Below are 25050 nucleotides of genomic sequence, written 5' to 3'. Positions count from 1 at the left end.
GGAAAGACCTTGGAGGCCCAGGGCACAGTGAAATGCCAAGGGCACTCTTCATGGAAGTAAGTGCAGCATGGCCGAGAACTGAGTTTATCTTTCTAGAGTGGTATAATCTTATCTAGAATGTGTGTGTCCACCGTCTGTATAGCCAGTGATTTGGGGGCACTGTAAATTCACCCAAGACGGTGTATGATTTGTGTGTTCATCTGTGCACACTAAGATAGGCTTCAGTGGATTAGGGTCACACACACAGTTCAGCATGCTCCATCCTGTGTGTGTGTGTGTGTGTGTGTGTGTGTGTGTGTGTGTGTGTGTGTGTGTGTGTGTGTGTGTGTTTGTGTGTGTGTGTGTGTGCATGCACGCACGCTGTGTGTGTGTGTGTTTGTTCGTTCTTACCAGACTTGGGGTTACAGAGCACAGGAGGACTGCTGCTCAGTGTTGGACTGCTACTGTAGTAACCACTACTACCACAACTGCTACTCATACTGCTACGGCGAACTCCCACTATCAGTTTGATCTCCTTAGTTGGGCTCACTGGTAGAGACAGAATGATGAGGGAGAGACGCGGGGGGGGAGAGATTAATCATAATCATAACTACTTATCCTAACAACACATAATCATAACAACTTATCCTAACAACACACGCACACACACACACGCACACGCACACGCACACACACACACACACACACACACACACACACACACACACACACACACTTACTTCAGCATGCTCTCTCCTGGAGTATATAACAGTGGGTTATGGTTAGTGTGGACGTAAGTCTAGCCTGAAAGCAAACACTGCATAAGTAAACTAATAGGCAGATGGACTGTCCAAAGAAGCGTGACCTCTGCCCACACAGGACTGTCAGCTGTCCAAACCACATTGAGTCAAACTATGTTCAACTCCTTGCAACATGCAACCATTATCCCCAAGGGCAGAGTTGCATTGGTGTGGATTCTGTGGAATGGCCTTAAAGATGGGGTGCAATGGCTTTTTCGGTCATTTAATTTTTAAGTTTCAGTCTGAAACGAAAGCCTATGTGTTTCTGAACCAATCAGAGCGTTCCATCCGCACAAGTCCATGTCCCCAAAATGGCTGGACAACGTTGAAGTCACCTCCCTATTGGTCAAAACCTGGTACTGCAGGCGGGCTGGGCCCAGGTAAAAATGTATGAATGAATGTGTGACGTAGGACGAGACGCAGAGGTACCACAAGAACAGCACGAGGGGTACTATGATAGGAGCCGACCAATCATATCGACGCTCGAGGGGTACTATCCGGAAGATTTGGTTGTTCTTCCGGGTCCTTCAAAACGCCACTGAGCAACTTCCATTGAAGTGAATAGCGGGGCGGGGCTGTCGCTCCTCAATCTGTTCTCTAGATATATTATAGCTCTATGGTTTGTTTACAAGAGAGACATATGGCCACCAAAGCATGTGTGCTACTACGTTGCTTATTTCTAACATATAATGTTTTCAGATACATATTTCATCGTGCTGATTACGTTTAAAATGAGTAATACACTGTCTGGAAACTGGATGTCATTTTAAATGAGATTAAGAATGGAGTAGTTCTGTAATCAAAAAATGTGCAACAATGGGAATCAAACAGGTGAATGAAATCAAGATTAATTTATAATATTCATGAGGGCCTCGACACGTCATCATCACGTAGCACGTTTTTGTTAAAAGGAAATAATTAAGATTTTATTTTTATGTACTTTTGATATAAAAATACATAAAAAAAGAAATGTTCCCATTGTTTTGGCATCTATTGTTAGATATGCCATTATGACGACCACAGATATGCTCTAAAAATGTGCACACATGTACAGTATTTACGATAAGCTTAGAGGACCAAGTCATGTGTAAATTAGCTCTGGTCCATAGCCCTAATTCCCTTGGCTCTGCCACTCTTTGCTTCTAGCCCTCGCATGAAATTCAGACCAGCCTCAGCGTAAATATAAAAAACGTTTCCGCTACTCACCAATACAAAGGCGGCTTGTGTAATTAGAAAGCCTACTTTCCTTAGTGGACCTATTCTGAGCACCCCACCACAAAATTTTACTTTTTTGCCAGAAAGGGATAGTTTTTCCACCAAAAAAGCCCAACAGGCATTAGAGCTATGTACCAGAGCTATGTGAAAATATGTAACTATTCGGTTTCCATAAAGATCTGCAAGGTGCATAAGAGTTTATAAGTGGCTGAATGTGCACATGCATGCATATGCTGTGCTTGTGTCTGCCAATCACAGTCTATGTGACCATGTCCATGTGTGTGCCTATAGGTTCCCTCATGACTATATTTGTCTGCAGGCTTGGATTATAGTCTGTCTAAATTGTATACCTGAGAGGAAGCTAGTGTTGCCTCCGTCAGAGTTCTGTTTGCGGAGACAGAAGGGGCTGTCGTGGTTTTCTGGGATGCTACGGCCACGCTCAGTAAGCAGCTCAATTAATCGCCGCCTGCGACGGAAGTTCATCCGAAACTGGTAGAGCAGGGCTCCGTCAACAAAGTGGTGTTTGTTGGTCACTGGATAAAGAGAGGAGGGGTTTGAGGAGAGAAGGTGATTGGGGGTAGGGAGGGAAGGAGGAAGAGAACGATGAAGCAATACAAATTAATGAATTGAAAGAGGTATACAAAAAAAGCAATAAGAAGAAAATGACTCCATAAGCCAGCCAAAAACATCACTAACACTATTTCACGGTGCTGAACTGAAGTAACCTATACTTATCGGAGCACTGAGCTCAGATCAGCTGTAAACTGCCTTTTATCACTTCACCACAAAAATGTTTTAAATTATTTATTCTAAGACTGCATTCTTCTGTCTTATATCTGTTCCAAGTAGGAGATATAAAAAGAGGAAAGTAAAGATGCACTTTCCTGAAAAATGACTGTATGGTGATAAAGTATTATGTAAGAATAAAAAAGCTAAAATTTGATTCGTTTTACTCAGACAATTGCAACATGTGGTCATTGTATTATATATTTTTGGAATACAGAACCCAGGGGTTAAATAGAATTACATATATTATAGCTGTAGTAAATACACATGTTGCTTTGTGATGGACAGTAAGCTAAAATGCACACAATAATACATCTACTCAAAGTCTCTCGGAGGTTGCCAACTTCCAGTCAAAGCATTAAAAAGAAGGGAAAAAAAGTGTGACAGGGCGTCGCGGGTTCTAATCCCGATCCTGACAACCTTTGCTGCGTGTGACCGTCCATTTCAGTCAGTCTACTGTATATCTATCAATAAAAATCTCCCAAAATATCTATAAAAATAATAATAATATAACAGTCAATTTACAGGAAATATCAATACCATGTCTTCACTGTCCTTTTGGTGAACAAAGCAGCACTACCTAATGCTAATTAGCTAACTATGGATTATGTGCAGTATAGAACCTGTGTGACTCTCTAGGTGCTGTGCATCAGAGGTACATATGGTGTGGATATACTGTATGGTAAATGCCACCACACTGCTTCTCCAGTGTGAAGCTCCAGGCATTCTGCTGGTCTACATTCAACCACAATGTGGACCCATCCAGACTTGCCAGCTATTGTTCTGTGTGTGTGTGTGTGTGTGTGTGTGTGTGTGTGTGTGTGTGTGTGTGTGTGTGTGTGTGTGTCGTGTACATGTGTAGCCATGACCTCTGCCCAGCAAAAAAGAGGAATGCAGGCATGCTGGCGTGGGAGTGTTCTTTCTGCTCTCCCTTTCCTCAGCTGTAATGCGATGTGTCCATCCCCCTCTGTATTCATTTGACCATATTATTCACACACACAGCGGCCATGTTGCTCTTACATCATACTCGGGGGGTAGGGGGGGGGAACTCCTGAGTATGATATAAGAGCAAAATGGACACGGTGTCAATATCATGGTCAGTTGGATCAGCTGGGATAACATCCATAACTCCTGTGTTTTCCATACACCTCTCAGTTCACAACTTTTGCCAGTCTTTCCACTTCATTCCAAAAATATAGACGCTTGCTCAAATTAAAATGCCAATGAAAGTGGTTTTCATTCCTTTTTGGGACACAATGCTCCATTAGTACAACCAGAATTACATAAAATTAGTTAAATAAAACTAAGTAATGCCTATATAATAACTGTGTGTGTGGGAGCTATATTCAGTAATTTGCTATTTCAGTATTTCTGTTATATATGTAATGCATTTCTTATTTTTAGTTTAATTTGCTTTGCTTAACTGGTTTGTTTACAGCCATTATTTCTGTTGCAGCTAATGCTTTTGTTTTGAAGGTGATGGGCAGTTCTGGGGGCACAGCTGAGGCTATTTAATTATGTGAGCACACAGGTAGTCAGAGAGCACTGGGAAGGTCCATGGTTTTTCACCAGCAGGTTAGGGAGAGCACTGTGACATGATGACATCTTGTACTGTCTGTCTGGAGAAGCAAAATAAAAACACCATCAAATGTTGCTGCCCTGACTGGACAATGGTCTTATTCCCTACCAACTGCGTAAGATTCGCTGCCCGGTGCTTTTAGTGGCTTTTAAGTTTTATTGTTCATGGTGTTGATTAGCCACTACAATGTGTTTAAAGGGAAGGCAAATAATGGAACAGTCCAGTAAGTTTAGAAGATTACATGACTTTAGTGAAATTAAGCTTTCAATACCAGAAAAGGACAACACTTAGTATATCACAATATTATGATATCCAAAAAAACAGACACACTAGTGCACACTACTACACTAATCATCTAGTCTCATATCACAATATTGGTATAATGGATATAATATTGATATATTGCCCAGTCAGTTAGTCACTGAAGCCAGTCCGACCAGGCAGGCAGGATGGAGATGGAGGAGACAGAGATGAAGGCTAAACCGATGTGCCACCATGGTGGCAGATCAAGCAGAAGGGGACAAGAAAGGTGGAGGACAAGAAGACTCTTTCAATTTCTGCTAGGTCACATGGTTATCATCTCTCTCTCTCTCTCTCTCTCTCTCTCTCTCTCTCTCTCTCTCAGCAGTACAGAATGTATCCTCAGTCTTGTCATCCGTGTGCTCAAGTAACAACTCTCTTGTTGTTCTATTGATTATTCCCTCTCAACGTTTAATTAATTAGTTAATTACAAGTATTCATTCCCTGAATTGATTTTGTCTCAGTTACTTACCAAAGCCCCATCTGCTGAATACTAGATACTAGATGTTCATTACTACCGTGTGGTATTTAGCAATTTTAAGAAGAAAAAATAGAAATAGGGGTTTCATTACTTTTTCATTCCATATGGCTACACGTGTTCTATTTGTCCATAATGTGTTCAAATATAATAATGTCCTCGTCATTGAATTGTATCACATTGCCATGCATGAACCTATATTGTCCATGTGTCTTACTATTTTGAAAATCAATCATTAGAAAAATAGATTAAAGGGATATTTTACTTTCAATAATAATTATGTGAACACCCTAGACAGTTTTTAAGTTGCTTGATTCAATATTTAGATATTTGATATTCATTTTAGCTGTCCCGCTCCCTTCCTATACAAACCGATTGTAAATTCAAACTCCATTTTAACCATGATAAATTCATCGACTGATATTTGAGGGGCCATTCTTTTTAATTTACTGTAATTATTTATTTTGAATAATTCCTTTGGTGAAAGCAATAAGGTACACTGTGTATTTGCTTGGCACATGAGTATTGTCTTATTTAATGAAGCAACGTTTCGGTCCCTCCGGACCTGAGGAAGGTCTGGAGGGACCGAAACCGAAACGTTGCTTCATTGTATATTTAGCCTGGAAACCAGACTAATCTGCCACAGGAATCCCTGGGGAGATAGGTCTGGCACTCCTCAATTTGAATTACAGAAGCCACTATTCAAAGTCAGACCTTTTTTTGCTGTGACGTTGCAGTCTGTTTGTAACCGTACCTTGGAAATTAATCTCCCACACCGAAGTTCCAGACTAATATCTACACAGTGATATTAGTCTGGCCATGCCAGGCTATTGTATATCTGCTATTTTTGAATAGCCAACGCTAAAATCTAAATGACAAAGCATGCTTTCCCGGTTTTAATGGGTTAACTGAAATCACACTATAAAAAACATACCGGTAAAGAAATACATGCATTCCTAGTGTCCTAATTTGTAAGCCGCTCCCCTCACCATGCTGGATGATTCCGTGTTCCAGTAGCCTTCGCCCCAGTTGCTCCGCCTCCTCCCGGGTTGCCATCTCACCCTCCTGAAGAAGCCAATCGATGAACTCTGAAGCAACCACTGTCCGCTCAAAGGGGACACCCTCCTCCTCCCTGCTCTGCAATAGGCTGTTCTCTGTGATCATCATCAACCTATGAGGAGAAAGCAGACGGACACATTCTTACATTAGGTTGAAAAGCAGTAGTTCTCAAACGTCAAATGTCAAGGACCCCCAAATGAATTATGTATTTGAATGTTGAAGAAACCTTATACAAGATTTGTGTTTTAAAAATATTCAAACATTTTTCGTGATTTATTTGTCCATCTACAAGCTCACAACAAAGTCACGCTGCGACACGTTGTGAGCTTATATGTCGACTATTTTCAAATAGCTGATGTACTGCATAGGTTTATTGTGGTCAAACTGATTTTGATGCAACATTAATTCATTTTGTTAGGGACCCTCTGGAACGCCTCGAAGGATAATCAATGTTGAGCGTGAACATGAACAACTGTATTAATTAAGTCAGCCAAGAGTATAAATGCAACATCCTTTTGACATTTCACACAGTTGCTTGGTGTTCCACTGACATAGCAATGACTTTGTGGACTCAGGGGGTTTTGCCGGAGATTTTTAACACTTGGAAGGTTTCCAAAAATAATGGCGCTAGAGTGTCAGCAGATACATGGAGTACATTGCAGAAACATAAAAAAAGATTATATCAATAAAAAGACCTAAAGACGCCTATACATGTCCAAGGCACCCCATGGTTTTGATATAAAAGACGTCCAAGGTCAATATTGTGTTAAATGAGCCATGTCACTGTGCCGGATAAACATTAAGCTACAAAATGACTCACACGTTTGACTGAATGTGAATGTGACTGTGTTATGAAGTTAATGAAACATTTGCTCGTACTACGTTTTTTCATGTTCATACAAGCACATGAAGACTCACAGCAGCACATGCATTTTATTCACGGAGCATGTGTGTCCATCCGGTCTGCCAAACAGGGACCATATGAGGCGAGGTCACTAAACACAGCTGGGTGGCATTAGATATCACAAAAGCACACACCCGCCCGCATGCACACATACACACCTACACAAAGCAGAGTCATCCTCATCAATAAGTCAGTCTTTAAATAATCAGACACTAGCGTGTACATGTCCAAAACATAAAACAATTAACCCTACTTGTGCATGTTCAAGCTTGTACTTTTATGGGTTATAAGTTAACAGTTAAGAGTTTCGAAAGGCTGTGTCCTCCTGGCACATGTAATCTACCCTCATGACTGGTTTTCCTCAGCAGAGCCATTGGCTCTTGATCATTTATTAACATCTGTCAGGTCTGAACACATAATACTGTTAATAAGGAAGAGACAATGTCCCAATGTAGTTTTGTTTTCTCTCTTTTTCACTTCCTTGAAAGAGCTAAATTGAGATTTTACAAGTATTGTGTCGTGTGTATATTTGGCATATTAATTTAGTTTGACTGAAATCCGTAATCATCAATCAGACAATACTAGCCAATTTGAATAACATCACATTATTAGGGGTAGGGTGAATCTGGGTTCATGAAGAGATACATCTCACATGTGGGTGCAAAGTTAAGAAAGTAAGCAGTTCCAAACAAGATATCTTGTTAAATCTTTACACGTTCAGAGTGTAATTAACAGAAAAAAACAGCTCCATCTCAGTTGACATTAAACCTGGTCTGTTTTGTCAGTCTAATCAGTGATTAAACTCAGTGGACCGTATGTTGCCCTTCAGGGCTGTAGAGATATACCCATCACATGGCTTTGGTATCAGTGCTTACTGCTTGGCAATGGAAAGTCTCTACCAGGTTTTTCAATTGACCGAGACAGTAAATATGCCCCCCCTTCCCACGTCCCCAGTTAAAGTAAAGGTCAAGGTATTAAATCTTGTGTATCCTATATAATCATGATTGATGATGATGGCTTTGTGATTAAAATCCTTGCTTCACATACATCATAAGGGTCCTTTTATAGTTGATACGAATGATTCAAACTCAAAACAGGTGGCCTGGGCATGCCGAGCGGTCTGCTGTCACGCAGGTGGATGTGTGCACGCATCTCGCCCTCAGGCGTCTTATTGGTAACTATAATACATAGGCTAATTGTAAGAATAGTTGTATAATAGTTGTATTAACTATAATACATAGCATTAAGAACTATAATACATGGTATTATGAACTATAACAAATTGTTGTATTAATTTTTGTAAACATTAATTGTTGGATTAATAAAAAAATATCATTTGATTTGGAGTGCTGCCATTACCACTCATCTGGTTGTATCTATTATACTGTACATACAGTAGTTGTATTAAGAATGAATGCATAGTTGCATTAATAACTAATACATTTTATAGATTCTTCCCCAAAAAAGGATCATGACACAACATTTGTTGCAAGCCTAAAATTCATCAAGGGCTGGGGAAAGAATTACACCCAGCTTTTAATAAATCCTGTGATCAAGTGTACACACACTCAGGAGTGGTAAGGTCATTCAGCCATGTAAAGTAAACACATTTCAGCTAATATGGTTAATGTAGGGCAAGATATGTCCTGTATACATTCACAGTCAACCTGGTAACGTAACCTACAAATGTGTAGGTTACGTAGGTAGGTGTAGGTTTAGGAGCTTGTGGACACTTTATTCATGTTATACCATAAAGCAATGGTATAACATAAACATAGGGCTAATACTTTTTAGGTAAGGGATTCATTCCCTACCTACAGGGCCAGTCATACAATAAAAATTAACCCAATTCTAAGGGTTGCAATTGCAGAGTGCAGATTCTCCACCAGGTCGGGTTTTCTACCCAGCGCTATGCCAGTCGTGGGATACAGCCTTCAGGACACAAGAAGCTGTGGTGGGAAATAAGAATTTGCACTGACAGACAACTGCAATATGGTGCAACCTGCGTAGTTGCGTGTGTGGCCCTCCCTATGAACAGAAGTGAAAGGGCTATTGGAGGTGTGCTCTAGAGAGGCCCACAAGGGCCACACATTTTGGAAGTTGATCTTAGCCAATCGGAGTGGAATACGAAAAATCTGACTAATACATCTGGATCACATGCCTATTGCCACCAGAAACAACGTGTACCGATTTGAGTGTGTTTTGGACAAAATCTGTAGGAGCAGTAATGAAGAAAATATATGGGAGTTACATCATGATCCAAGGAATTGCTTTTTTAGTTTTTTACTGTACTGTACAACCTCAGACATCTACAAAGACTTAAGAGTTCTGGGAAAATTGAAAGTGTGGTTGCTGATGTATGCTGATGTATTGACCCACATAAAAAGTTGATGGAATGGAATGTTTATCTACAATAAAGTCAGGCAATAACTATAGTCTGGTTGCCTATGGCAACCGCACAATACATACAACCAACATGACCATACCTCATCCAATGTATCCAACCAATGCTCCCCAAGCCAAGCCATGTGGACCATAGGCCTATCTCCTGTATACCAATTTATAGTCTTTGATATGAGTCAACCGGGAATTCCCTGACCTCCAAGTACCAGGGCAGAGACACGCTAACCACAAGGCCACTGGTAACATTTAAAGCATAGCATGTGCAAAACATAAGGTTGAAACCCACCTCACTCATAGCTCACCAATTTAATCTATACTGTATGATGGTTGAGGCATCTTTTCGAACAGGATAACATGTCTACATGAAACTTTATTAAATTTGTTGGGTACTGGTCACACCAATAGTTAAGACGATATCTACTGTATGCACACATTACACAAACTACAACAGGATGAATGCCACTGAGATAACCTAGTAGTTGGTAAGTGAGAAATGTAGAATATGGTAAAAAAAAAAGATTTGAAGCATTTAAGCAGTGTTACTTACTAGTCTTACATACAAAGCACTATCCATGACTCTCCAGCTGGCACATTGTTGCCATCAGGCAGAAACTTTGTATCTCCATATTTATGTATAGGGCATTAATATGTTTTTTCATAAATTGTGCTATGATGTAACGCATATATCTGCTATGTTCACTATTTTAAAATTATTTTAAAATAATGATAAGAATGAAACGGTTTTGGACATACAAGGTTTCCACCAGACAGCAACGACATATGGAAACATTACAACCTAATCGCAAGCAGGGAGGGAAGCTAAGCATTTTTAAGCAGGAATTAACTGTAGTGCCGCTGTGTCTAATGCTAGAGAAAAAATCCTTGGTGATGGCCTAGCCTGGCTAATAAACCAGACCGAATCAGCCGTTGGCTAAAAAGAATTGCCTGCCGGCGGATTACTAATCCCGGGACAGTGTTGTGTGATATTAGTCTGGTTTATTAGCCAGGCTAGTGATGGCCCACTCTCTGCAAACATAAAAATTATAATTCATTAAAGAAAACACACACACACACACACACACACACACACACACACACACACACACACACACACACACACACACACACACACACACACACACCTTTAAAATATCTTTTCACCTTCAACAGTTCATCATAAAAGGTTGTAAAACATTGTCCTCCAACCTCTGTTGCTAAGGAACGGCTGTAAAAACAAAAATATAAATTCTCTGTAAGTTGTTTATCAGAGAGAGAGAGAGAGAGAGCGTGTGGGTGTGTGTGTATGTGGGGAGGCAGTTTAGGGACCTGCATAGTGCAGACTCAATATATGATTACATACAGACAAACTTATTATGTCACCTCATTCATGCAGCCTGCACTCTAATAATTAAAGATCTGGTATGGGTTGTGTGTGAATGTATGTGTGTGTCCTTGCATGCCATTTTTATTCAGGGCACAGGAAGAGTCTTTGACACATACTGTACAGGAAGTCTCTGGTGGTGATGGATGTTTGATGTGTAGTGTGTGTAAATAGTTTATGTATACTATATATTTAGATCAAAAGCCATTCCATGCTTTGAGGGAGAGCCAAGTACGGATATGACATAAGATACAAAACATTGGAGTCCAGACTATAAGGTCTAGAAAGACAAATTCTTAAATATTTCTAAAATAAAACACCAGTGAACCGTCTATGACTGCTGATCATTTAAGATGAACAATGTTCATACAGTACAGTATCTGCTTCACTGTGATTTACAAATGGATACTTTTTTTCTGTGTACTGTTGCACAATGTATCTATTAGAGTAACAAACCTGTTTTACCTGTTTATTAACAATAACTGTTTTGTTCACATTCTTATTTTAGATCCAGGAAGCAACCACAACTCATCATGGCTTCATTTCAGAAGCACCAAGCCAACTATATGTCTACTGGCAGTTAAGATTACATCCAAATCAATTCAATAAATGCAAGTGTTGACAGAGCCCATGTCACAGGCAGAATTCTGGGGGATGCTTCCGTCTCAGCACAAGGTTTTGCATTGCAGGAGTATTACAATTCAACTCTATAAGATCCAGTTCAATTATTACATTAAGTTAATTAATAGCCCTAGAATGTCTGTGATCTAACATACATTTCATGTATTCCAAATACACAGCCATAGATCGTTTCTATCCGTGCATGGTCAACAGACTGACCTTGTCGGGCATTTAAACGTTTTGGGAACTAGTTTCATATTAATTTAAAAGTTCTGGCAGAAAACGTATATTTAGTAAAATATCTCTACTTTTCCCCGAGCTGCACATGGACGACGTTCACTCCGGCGAGGGCCCCGGAATGAGTGCAGGACTGAACATATCAAAACTTCCTTTAGGAAGCACCAATGTATGGGCCATATAAAAATAGGTGATGTGATCAATTACCACCTGTCAATTGTGTGCCCCGTTTGTGCTTCCCAAACATCAACTGTTCCCAAAGGAAGTTTCATATTTTCATTCCAGGTTTTCCTTGTGTAAAAGTGGCGATATTTTACTTAAAACACGTTTTCAGCCAGAACTTTCAAATGAATATGAAACTAGAGCACAATATCTGACTCCTAGTCATAGGAATTAATTCAGAATAGATACAATATCTGACTAGACAAACACAGTACTACAAGTTTAAATGCCGACAAGGTAAGTCTGCTAACCGTGCGTGGATAGGACCAATTGATTGCTGTGTATTTGGAATACATTAAATGTATATAAGATCACAGACATTCTAGAGCTATTACCAATATTGGAAAGGTGATTATTTGGAAAGCCAGACAAAAATGCCAGACAATATTGTTGTCTGCTAGGAGCATCACAGAAAAAGTGAAACCAAGTCACTTGTCTAACGGACAATTACAGTTTTGATGGACTTGTCCGGAAAGATGTATTACTTGTCCCGGACAAGCCTTAATGTCAAGCCCTGCCGGGTATGCAACCAACCAACCAACCACCAGAGCTATCTGGTCAATAAATTATGGACTTAAAAAATAACAGTGGAAACAGTACAGCTGGTGATACAGGATTAAAAAGCAACCAGAATACAAACAACAAGAATACTGGCTTTTTCTTTTTAAGGATTTTTCCAATTTTATATTTTGGTTAGTGCACCGTATCCAGTTGACATGGTTGTCCAAATAAAGTGGTAGAGAGATGTCATATTTATTGCTGGTTCCATATGGCTGTCATGGGGACTAATCAGTCAAACTTGCAAATTGCCAGCAGAATATTGCTGACACAAACACACCCACACTAGGAACACGGTTTAGGGCTCATAATACATAATACTCTCTGCACTGATGAGAGAATCCATCAGCATCTGACTGGAAGTCTGGAACTGAGAGAAAACACTGCAATGGGTAGTTACCGGCAGAGTGTGTCATTTCACTGACGTCAAACTACTGTAGGACTAGAGGCCAATTTGTTTATGTGTTTGAATGCTTTCAGCTACAGACTGAGGCAGAGTAAAGTGCACCACTATGTTTGCATGTGCTTCCTAGATTTTCTAGAGTGCATGGAACAATATACTATAAGCTAAGGAACTACAACCTCCTAAGTCAACCTGCTACAAAGAAGAGTTCCAGGACACTGAGCACAAGAAAGATGAAGAACGATTGACGGGAGACAGGATAAAAGTTGGAAATGAGAACATTACATTACATAACAGGAGATTACTAAAATGTACTAAACAGAACAGATGACGTCTCTCTTTCTACATAAACAATTAGGCTTATTCCTGCTGCTGTGAAAAAACACCATGATGGGAACAAATCAGATGACAAACAAAAGCAGAACCATTAGTGCTGTTCGCTACCCCCTGATACAGCCTAACCTGACGCTGCCAGATGAGGGCGGTATTGCGGAAACATATTCCCCAACACAACACTCATCTGGGATCTCTGACGGAGTTGAGCCCTGAGTCAGATCTGCTTCGTACCGAACCAATCAGCGTGAGCTAAAGGCGGGATGCGGATGTGACGGTATATAGACACGTCGATATGATTGGTTGTGTTTGCACGCCCACACGGTGATAGACAGACGCTCCCATCCAATCATCTACCATGTATCTTGAAAAAAAGGAACAGCCCCGTCATCGAATTTGCTTCCGCGATCCCAGATCCAAATAAGCTGTGAAACAAATTTGTGTAGCAAGCTTTTTGGATCTGGCAGCGTCAGGTTAGATACAGCCTGCCATTCAACAAATTAGTCACCAATCACTGAGAGCTCCCTACAATGACTGAGAGCTCCCTACTGTACTTGTTTTCATGTCCTTTTCTGGATCAGTCGATATAAGAATAATTATCAATGTAATAGTTAACCTGCAATTTCAGGGACGTTATACCATAATCAAATCAAATTGCATGTTTCTCCACTTTCAAACTGGTGTCCCGATGTTGGGCATGTCATTAAATTAAATTATAATTCAAATGCAGGAAATACTGTAAATCTACAAGCTCACAATGTGCCACGATGCAATGTGTTGTGAGCCTGTAGATGGGCTACTTTTGCCATTTGTCATACAATGAATGAAGTATCTGTCTTAAGTAGTTAATGGACATTTTTCTGAACAAGGTTATTCACCATTAGCATGCAGTATAAGACCAAACAGCAGTTCTATCCTGTCATGGAACAGTAGTTTCACCATAGAAGAGGACTGGCGTTTGCCCAGAGGCAGTACATCAAACAGCAATAATCCACACCCCTGAAATTAAAGTAGACCTTTTGCAAATATGCTGAGGTGGATCAACACATCACTGTGTGAAAAGAACACTGATAGTAGTTATATCCCTTTGTGCTCTAGTATTTACTGACTAGCATTGCTTAATCTCCAAAGTACAGTACAATGAGTACATACTGTACATATTAAACACACAATAGAAATGGCTCCCATGCCTTGTCACAGTGTCAGTGAAGTGTGTGTGTGTGTGTGTGTGTGTGTGTGTGTGTGTGTGTGTGTGTGTGTGTGTGTGTGTGTGTGTGTGTGTGTGTGTGTGCATGAATGCCGGCGTGCATGCGTGTCCTTACTTCTCATAGATCCTCTGCCCCCTCATGAAGACCTTGGATTCGCTGTCCAATGGGAACGTCCCGTCGTCCTTGCGGAAGCGATAGAACAACTTCATGTCTCTGAACTCTCGGTGCTCATCACACACTAAAGAACACAGGAAAACAAAGACACGTGAAAAAGAGGATCACCAGACAGACAGTCTCTCTCTCTTGAACACACACACACACACACACACACACACACACACACACACACACACACACACACACACACACACACACTTGCTTACTTGCTTGCTCGATCTGAAACCGTACTGTACAAAGAGTGAAGAGGAACAAGTTATTGGTTATTATTGTCAATCATGTAATTAGAATTAATGCTCAAGGAGTGGGGATGTGCTTGGAGCTTTTTGAGGCGGCCACTTAGTACTTGTTCTCTCTTACCACAATATTATATGAAATCTAGATTGGAGAGAGACAGGGAGAGATGAGGGGAGGGAGAGAGAGAGAGCGAGAGAGAGCGAGAGAGAGAGAGAGAGAAGAGAGAGAGAATCAAGTATAAGTATAAGTGATACAAGAACACAGCCTCACCGTGGTGAATGATGCTTTGGTCTAGAAGTCTCTGCATGATCTTAATGGCTGTGTCTCTGTCCGATGCCTCCTTGTGCTCCATGAGCCAATCAATGAGCTCTTTGGCCACGAAGCAGTTTGGGTAGGTTCTCAGATGGTGGCGCCGATCTTTGATAACCTTTCCCTCATGGAGACGCAGCCTGGGTAGCACAATTTGTTTTTATTGTATTATTATCTTACGCAGTTCTTCAGTATTAGATGACATTCATGTTTTTTGAGGGGCACTAGCCCCTCCTACTGTATATACAGGTTTAATGTTTGTCTTTAGTTCAATGTTTGTTTTGTAAACGCCATTGACAATGAAGGGAAAATGTACGTCATAATGTGCCTCATTACGTCACATATTGTCTCTATACTGTGGCGTTTAATGTTTGTGTTGGCACCGTTTGTTTTACATCACCATTACATCACCTAATCAACATGAGTTAGATAATATATATTTTTATATACGGTCTGTTTATATAAAAAAAATTGTAAAAACAAAGACATCTCAATATTTTTGAGGGGCACGCGCCGCTTCTATGCACAGCTTTGTGTGTTTGTGTGTATAAGCCATGTTTGTGTTTGTAGCATGCAATGTGATGATTGGATTTGCTGAGCACGGAATGTGATGTATGATGATACGATCGCCCCTTAAAAATCATCACGAGTGTGATTTTTAATTGAACACTTAATTAAAACTGTGCTATACTGTCTACTTACTCTACTACTCTACTGCATATGACTATGATATGTCATGTCATGCTGCCTTCTATGGATATCCTAAATGCTGAGATAATCTCTTCTCAAACCCACACCAATGTTTCCTGTAGGTGGTTATCTGCAGGAAATCTTGGTCACAAGACATGAAGACACACATTGTCAATCGTATACTGTACATATACAGTACTATAGGTGTATACAGTAGCTAGCTAGCATCACAATGGTTTATAATGACACATATGCTGAGAACAAACACACAACTACCCAGACCCCACACACCACCCTGCCCAGAGTATTCCCCACACACAACCCTGCCCGGACTCCACATACCACCCTGCCCAGAGTAGACACCACATACCACCCTTCCATGATCCAAGACCGACCACATGGTACTGTAGATGGTACTACCAAAATAGACATCCCTTACAGCAAGCAAAGGGGGTATTAGTTCTTTCATTTAGCCTCAGATGGATCTGCTAAAAGAATCAGGAGATCCAGAGTGGATCCACTGATTTGGATCAGGAGCTTCAAATGTTTACAGGAAGTGACTTTATTTATTCTTTCTGTGTTAGTTAGGTTTTGTAATATTAGACATTGGCATAATGTGCTTTGTTTGATACATGTGCTGACAGTATTTGTTTCACTGTGCAATATAAGGTCAGGTTAGCCTGGTAAACCATCCCGGTCGTGTGAATTCACATATCTTCATGTTTATTTATCAGGCTTCTGTACTGGCCATAGAAGCATGTCTTTTTCTTTTTTTTTTAAGATATTTTTTTGCGGCTTACGCCTTTTATTGGTTTTTGAAGGGACAGACAGTAGGCTGATAGGAAATGGGAGAGAGATGGGGGGATGACATGCAGTAAAGGCCGTGTCGGGCTCGGGAGTCGAACCCGCGGCACACTGCGACTGGATCACCAGTCGGGTGCCCAGACGGTTACGCCACCGCCTGGGCCATAGAAGCATGTCTTGAGTATACAGGGTTTGATGAGGTCAGATCAACATGGAATGTCAGAACAGGTCAGCTCCATATATGGAGATCTAAGGGTGGTAGCGGGGACATTCTCTTGAGTGTACAGGGTTTGATGAGAGCCCAGGTAGGGCCGGGCCTACATTTTCTGGCCTGTTGAGAACTCTAGTTTTCTCCGGCTGCCGGGTGCGGCTGCACTAATAACTTTTGGAGGTCCCATCTAGGGTTTGAATGGACGGGTGGGCCTGATGAGAACTCTAGTTTTCGCCGACTGCCGTGCGCAGCTGCACAATTAACTTTGGGGCAGGCCCGTCTAGAGTTTGAATTGACAGGGGATTTTGAGTGACTAAATGTACGATTTCATAGTAAATAATGGCACCATTATCTCCATCTGAGAGATGGAGATAATGGTGAACAGGGATAGAATTATTCACAACACATGCTGCAGCTTTTATTCAAATCAGCAGTTACCCCTCCAGAAAGGCAGGCTTGTCAGATCGTACCGTCTAAGGAGCAGAGTACACTAGGTCACTCACCCCAACCAAACACTCCTTCATGATACCAGTCACACTCTGCCAGCTGGCATCATAATATGCCAGGGACACAGTGTGTGTGTGTGTGTGTGTGTGTGTGTGTGTGCGCGCGCGCGCGCGCGTGTATTTTCTCCTGTGTGATTTCTCAAAGAGAATGTACATTTGAACAAACCACACTACATGTCCAGACATGATCAGATGCAGTACAAACTGTATGGTTACTGGTTAGGCATACAGTTTCATGAAACACGTGCCATGATCTATATTGTACATGATTACATTAACCAATAGTTAATGAAGATTGTGGCCCAGCCATGGGAATATGACTATGTATGCTGTAGTTACATGGGTAGATGGAGCACACTTGTTCTGGGTGTGTATCATCTTTGTAGCCAACTAGCCATCATACTATGCTTTAAGTTAGCAGGCTAGTAGAGGTATAAAGCACGTTACACAAACTGCTGCCTACAAGCAACATCATCTACTGTAGTAGTCGTTCTCAATGTGTGGTATACCCCCTGGGGGTCGCCAGCTAAATAATTGATATTTCTGAACCAAAGCAGCCTTTATAACTCTGTGATATACAGTAAATGGAACCTTATGCAATTGCAGGTACATATTTGTATGCCACATTTAGGCCACATTTAGGATTTTATATTACTAGAATTTCGTGCGCGCTACGCGCGCACTCATCCCAGAGCGACTTTGCCACGCACTATGGGAAGAAATAAATGGCGGGAGTTGACTCCACATGTAGTAACGAATGGGTTATTGGAAATGTACCATTGTTTTGTCCTGAATATTTCCACAGCCTAAGTACTAAAGGATTGTGACTGTGGGACAGACATACAGTCTGACATACAATAGGCTACACGTGTGCACAGTGAATAAACAATGACCTATATGCCCAGAGTTCTTAAATTAACATAGTTGGATTTTAACAGAAAGACAATGCCATAAATCAGTCAAAGTAAGTGACAGACTCAACAGTAGCACACAGCATGCAAGGCAGCGATGCATGCATGCAAACATGTTTGTCCAGCTGAGATTTAGTGTCTCCATCTCTCTGTGGAAGAGGTTGCACATGACCTGTACGGCCACACTGAGGCGCTCCAACACAAACACAGACACAAAACAACACCACGCTGTTTGTCCAGTTGACCCAAATCAACACCAATACCTAGCCTGTTTGTCCAAAACACAGTATCTGCTGGCCACGTGTCTACTTCGCCACAACCTAATGTTAGTAACAAATGTAGGGGAGAGCCGCCAAGGTTGTAACGCTTCACGGTTGTAACATGGACGTTATATCTTGATTGGTCAACGCCACCATGACGCCATCGCGTCAGTATGTGTACAGCAACGTACTCTACGTGGCCAGGAGTTTGAAGTTTGAAGTGTTTACCTTCAAAATGCGTCTAATTTTACACCTGGAGTATATGTGTGGTACAATTTTTGTCTTTGGTGTTGGTGAATAAAAATCCACATGGATGTGTTCATGCTTATGTTCTTCATTAGTTTGCATCGTGTTTAGACGGAATTCACGTTCATTCTGGTCTGTAAGCAACTGCAAAGAAAACTTGCAAAAGCGGGTCATTTGTAACATGTGTTACAAATGGTCCGCTTCCATTCAATGCCATTATATGTAATATTTACATATTTGACATATTGGCCAATATTATATGTTCTGAAATGGTATTGTATCGTGTAGTGTATTCTGAAATTAGTTTAGGGTTGTATAACGTTGTACAACTCAATCAATCAAACGTTTGTTTAATCAATGTATTGCCCCATTGAAAAAAAAGAAATGGCCAAACTGGTACTGGTACACCCGATACTATTTAATATTTCCCTTATGTTTGATACATTTTCTTATCACATCCATGGTATAAAAACAATGCTAAGGAGTTGCTTCAATGAAATGTAATTGCTTTAAGCTGAGAACGATATGTTTAATGGTGTTTTTTAGCGTTGTTACATTTATCATGCATGCCGTTACAATTGATCCGATATGCGCAGCAAATGTAACACTGAAACAGCGTCCACGTTCGGTTGAATAACTCCCGACCTGTTTTATCAAAAATATAACTTGAAGTGGTTTATGGTAGCTGACATGTGTAGGTCCGTTGCCTGAAAATATTACATGTGTAGCTAAACGGATCTCTGAGTAAAAGAATGAAACGTGCAAAATGTTACATCCTTGGCGGCTCTCCCCTATTAGTTTACTCACAGCACAGCACCGTCACTCCTGTCAGTTATTTCGTCCTAATAACTTGAAGTGGTTTATGGTAGCTGACATGTGTAGGTCCGTTGCCTGGAAATATTACATGTGTAGCTAAAGGGATCGCTGAGTAAAAAAATGGAACGTGCAAAATATGTTCTAAAATTGTATTGTATTGTGTAGTGTATTCTAAAATTAGTTTAGGGTTGTATAACGTTGTACAACTCAATCAATCAAACGTTTGTTTAATCAATGTATTGCCCCATTGAAAAAAAAGAAATGGCCAAACTGGTACACCCGATCCTATTTAATATTTCCCTTATGTTTGATACATTATCTTATCACATCCATGGTATGAAAACAATGCTAAGGAGTTGCTTCAATGAAATGTAATAGCTTTAAGGTGAAAACGATATGTTTAATGGTGTTTTTTAGCGTTGTTACATTTATCATGCATGCCGTTACAATTATTCCGATATGCGCAGCAAATGTAACACTGAAACAGCGTCCACGTTCGGTTTAATAACTCCCGAGCTGTTGTGTGTATTGCGTGGTGAAAAGGCCGTGTGTTTGTGTTGTAAACAACTCATGTTATGTCTGCGCACACTGTATGTTGCTATGGCTGCTGACGTTAGCATGTGTGCTATCAGGCAAAAGCTGAGATAGATATGCAACTACTACTGGGGAAAATGCCATACAAAACACAACACCTAATTTCGGAATGTTATTGTGACCTATTGAGCACAATCAGACCATCATGATTTGCTTGCTGGACCTATAATTAATTTATTAGCATTAAATGTCCACTCGCCCATCCAAAAGAAAAGCAAGATGGCTGCGACAGATTGTGAGCGCGACGGACTACGGAGGCCAGGAGGAGCAGAGCTGGTGACGTAAGAGGCAGGCAGTGTTGCCAGGTTTGCGAATTGTAAGCGAGTTGCAGTGTATGCAAGTAGCGTGGTTAAATTCCTTGTTTCTCGGCGTGTTGTGGCACCCGTTTATCTGCTGGCTCGATCGTGATTTTCATAAAAGTAATATTTGCAGAGTAAATAAGAAACTTGAACGGCTAAAAAATAGGCTATGTCAGTTCGGGGAGGGTGGCGAATTTATTTTGCATATAGAGATGTGTGGTAAAAGTGTGGTTCGGTCGGAGATAGAGCATGAAGAATGAGTATGGGTACACCTTTTCACTTGTATATAAGATAGAATAGAATGGGATCCCATAGATTAAAAAAGTGGCAGTGGCTTAAATGCATATCAAACATATAAAACGGTTGAGAATTACTTATCTACAGCCTCCTTAATATGAAATCTATTGTGCAACCGCTGGCAGCTGGCTCATAGACCTAGCTGGCTTCAGATTGAGCAGGCTGCAGGAAGTATGTGAGTGAGCAGCAGTGGTGAGAATGGGGAGGGTACAGTACTTGTACATGTATGGCTTTGTTTGACTGTATGCTGCAGTGAGGCTGATGCCTGGAACTCGATGCATGCATGCATTGCATTCTGTGCAGCTCGCCCAATTCCAAGTCAAATTAGTCAATCAGTGCATGCCAGTTGACATTCGATTCCAGGTCAAGTGCACGTTTCAAATGTATAATTGAAGTAGATAAATGTGCACGCTGACATTTCCAGATTGTTTATGCTTTCGCAATCTGGTGCAAGACAAAACCAAACAAGGACACAAAGTAGCCTATACTGTTCAACGAAATGCGTCATCCACAGCTGGTTGTTACTAGAAGCAGCTATAAAACCAAATTACGGTATGTTCACAGTTCGCACGCACGCACGCACGCACACACACACACACACACACACACACACACTCGCTAGCTGACAGACATCTCGACAATATTGTCAGAACGAGCATGCCCCCGAACACGAGGCGAGCATGACAGTTATAAGCATCAAATAATTGAAATGGAGAGCATGCATGCACAGGGCAGGCTGATAACGGTGCCATGGTTGGTCCGACCCTACCTCAGCTGTTCTCCCGATATGAGAACCTCGGCCATGCGCTCCAACTCAGCAGCCTTCTTCTGCATCGTATTACCGATCCCGTCCATCTCTCTTCATTCATGGGCAAAAGAGACGAAATTAACCGTTTAAGAAATTAATCATTTAACAAAACAAATACTGCAGAGAAGTAAAAACATTAACACAATGCTGAAACGTTTTGTGAAAATCCTGCACAAAATGATGCAAACAGAGACACACTGAATGCTTACCCTGCAAGCACCATAGAAGACAATAATTATTTGCTGGATTATTCCATTCCAGCAAATGAATGAAATAATGCACGCACTGAGAAATGACAGCCAAGATTCGTCAGCTCCACAGCAGCCAAAGAATCCGTTCAATGTCTCTTGAATCCTTATCCCAGACAAAACGTGCACACCGCCATGCAGTTCGGCCTAAAGTAAACTAATCATACATCCTCTCTGTATTGCAGAATTCCACTTTTTAGACAGAAGATGATGACTGATGGTTTAAGAAGTTTAGAGATATACTGTTCTATGTACAATCAGTTTCCTACAAGTGTTTGTTTTTCATAACACACGAGCTAACTACTAGTCTACTACTACACACACACACACACACACACACACACACACGCTTCGCTTTCGTCCACGGTGCCGCCTGCCGATTCTCTTGACGTCACTGGGGGCGTTAACTCGGGGGCGAGGCCGAAATATTATTGGATGAGTTTGATTATTCATACAGTTACGGTTACAGTCAGAAATGCTATGGCAGTAAAACGACACGCCTGTGGTCTCCGAGGCTCAGGCTCATTATAGACGAGACATACTGTATGCTCAGGCTGCTCTGGCAGACGTTGGTTTTATACAGAGTACAGACACTATTTGCTGCGGGATGCTAGCCTGCATGGCTCCGCCTCCAGCCCTGAATCGCTACCATGAAATAAATATACACTGCCATGGACAAGAGCGATTCATTAAAAAATAATGAATAATGAAGTGAAACGAAATGAAAATTCAGGCTGAGTGAGTGGAAATGATGACCGATCTGCAACATGCTCAACTTTACAGAATTAAAAACACCAACTCCAACAGCGAGTCAGTGCATGGTGGACAACTATTCCGCTAAAGTATCACCGCACTACATACATGTTCAATATCTTTTGTCAAAATTATTCTTGTGGAGAGTGGGGGAGGGGCATGGGCGGAGGCGAGGCTGTAGACGGCTGTAGAGTAGACTACCATTATATTACTGTATTTCCTGTTTTTATCTGAAGCGCACATTTACCAAAATAATGGTCCCTTGGCTTGGCTGTATATTATGTTAAAACGCTAAAACGCTATAATATTTTATTGTGAAATGTGAGAACTACTCTCAAACGGAAGTTTGTTTCGTCATTTTATAGATCACTGTTGCTACCGGGAAATTTGACAAGAGTGCGAACTGCGAACAGGATAACTTTCATTTGATATTATTTTATCCATATCGTAATACGGTGATATAACGACCTAAAGAGATGGACCGATACGTGTTGGTTGTATATTTTAACCAGAAAGAAGAAAACGACCCCAAAGAGGATTTTAAAAGTAAGCTTTCTTTCCCTATTCGGGCTAATGGTAAAGCTAACAGCTACAACTCTACCACAAGGCACAACACGTACCTCACAATCACAACTTTTTGTAAAGAATAAGAAGAATATCTCGAGTTGCCACCTGTTTAATTGTAAACATTCTGAGAGAGAGAGAGAGAGAGAGAGAGAGAGAGAGAGAGAGAACACATTCACAACACGCTGAAAAATAAGATCATCATAATTATATTAAAGACTAAACAAGCTGTTCGTCTTTGTAAAGTAAAACACTGAACAATAAACACATGTTATATAGTTTATCCATTGAAAATGTAAACATGAATAAATAGATACAAATCAACACACAGTGGAGTGGACTTTGAAAGATGCTAATGAATACAGTTATACAATTATTGTTTTCAGTCATAAGTTAAACGTCATAACTGTCCTTGATCTCAGCTCTGGAGCCAGCCAAGCAGATTTTTGAAAGACTCCACTACATATCCTGTCAGCAATCAACAAGAGCTGCGTCTGTATTCCCAGGTATGATAATGTGTGATGACTCCATAGCCTTGATAATAACTTTAACTCTTCTATCAGTTCTCATCATAACTAACAAGTCGACTATCCATGCTTTGACTTTATCTGCAGTGTTCCTAGGACTGTCACAATTATTACATAATCGCCAGATGGCAATTATCTGAGCTAATGGCAATTATTATCATGACATAGGCTATTATGTTAAAACATGTCAAACATTCTTTTTTAAGTAGGGCTAATCTCACCCCCATGTTCTTATTGATAATCATAATTATGTTTTACCAGCTTGTTCTCTGAGTGGCAGTCCATCAGTGCAGAAGTGGTATTTTGCCATCCAGGCCTGTCAGGGAGCAGCCCAAGTAAGATGTTCTAAGACATTTAGTACTATTCATCACTGTTATAAACATTTCTTTCAAACATTTTTAATTCTGGAGCATCATTTGATAATTTGAAAAAGAGCTAGATTATTTTTTTTCTCAGCAGAGAATGAATGTGTCTTAACTATTGATCATAGTTTTGTAGCCCAGACTGGGAGGAGCTTGATGGAGACGTCCAAAAGGTTGACCGTGAAGATGCCAGCCCTAATGTTATGGAGTCATGTTTACAATCTCTGAGCAATCAAGAGGGACAGGAACATGATGACCAGCCAACACTGACGGAGTGAGTGTCCTATGCGTGTGCTTTTTATCTGAATGTTTATTAATGAAGATATTGCGCATAAGTGTAGACCTACTGTATGTTGTGAACTGTAACATCCTACTTTGAGATGACAATCTCAAAGTAGGGTTCACATTTTCACAAGAAAAGGTTGGCAATATGTGAAAACATGAATAAATTCAGAATAAATTCCTCTTATATTGATAAATATAATATTTGTCAGTATAGGAAAAAACGTTTTTCCCATATTTTTGTCTGTTTAGTTTTAAACAGACAATATTATCGTTGTTATTATCATATTATGGTACATCTGCCGTTGTAAATGCTTAGTAGTGTTCATTTTGAAAAGCAAAATTGTGTATGGTGATCTAATATGGATCTCAGACTTAATTAATGTAGCAAGTATGTGCAGCAGATGTCTATGTCTTCTCTATGACTTACATATTTCAAATTTGAGCAAGGTTGGTGCCAAATGCAAGCCCCAGTGGCTTCAGTTATTATAACTAAATGTTAAGTATTTCAAAAAGTATAAATGTGATACATAATTAGTGGAGGCACTACGTTCACACAGACACGCCTACTACTAACAGAGTAGACTGACCCTCTTATAGACGGCTAGCCTTCTGCAGAGCCTCGCCTGTGTGTTGGTGTGTGTGTGTGTCCGGAGCTAATCTCACAAAGCGCTGGACAGAAA

At 40.6% G+C, this 25050-nt stretch overlaps 2 protein-coding genes across 3 annotated transcripts in view; one reads left to right on the top strand and one right to left on the bottom strand.

The window, feature by feature from the left end:
- Nucleotides 1-22193, bottom strand: part of deptor (DEP domain containing MTOR-interacting protein) — a 36114-nt gene extending 13921 nt beyond the window's left edge. For both annotated transcript variants that reach the window (XR_013964395.1, XM_080768674.1), the window contains exons 1-7: nt 21841-22193; nt 21593-21682; nt 15151-15329; nt 14581-14704; nt 6127-6308; nt 2345-2527; nt 391-528 (exon numbers count right to left, since the gene is read on the bottom strand). Coding sequence is in view for 1 of the 2 variants with exons in the window: in XM_080768674.1 (XP_080624800.1) it covers nt 391-528; nt 2345-2527; nt 6127-6308; nt 14581-14704; nt 15151-15329; nt 21593-21682; nt 21841-21854 (910 nt within the window). In the remaining variant the exon portion in view is untranslated. The remainder of the gene's footprint in view (nt 1-390; nt 529-2344; nt 2528-6126; nt 6309-14580; nt 14705-15150; nt 15330-21592; nt 21683-21840) is intronic.
- Nucleotides 22194-22972: 779 nt separating this feature from the next.
- mtbp (MDM2 binding protein) overlaps nt 22973-25050 on the top strand; it is a 43457-nt gene continuing 41379 nt past the window's right edge. Inside the window, exons 1-4 of the mRNA XM_080768024.1 lie at nt 22973-23178; nt 23619-23702; nt 23985-24058; nt 24214-24359. Of these exons, the coding sequence (XP_080624150.1) occupies nt 23109-23178; nt 23619-23702; nt 23985-24058; nt 24214-24359 (374 nt within the window). The 5' untranslated portion in view covers nt 22973-23108. The remainder of the gene's footprint in view (nt 23179-23618; nt 23703-23984; nt 24059-24213; nt 24360-25050) is intronic.

Source organism: Protomyctophum bolini (genome assembly GCF_963924005.1).
Source record: "Protomyctophum bolini genome assembly, chromosome: 7".
Taxonomy (NCBI): domain Eukaryota; kingdom Metazoa; phylum Chordata; class Actinopteri; order Myctophiformes; family Myctophidae; genus Protomyctophum; species Protomyctophum bolini.
Note: the sequence above shows the minus strand (reverse complement) of the source record. Positions and strands in the feature narration are given on the sequence as shown.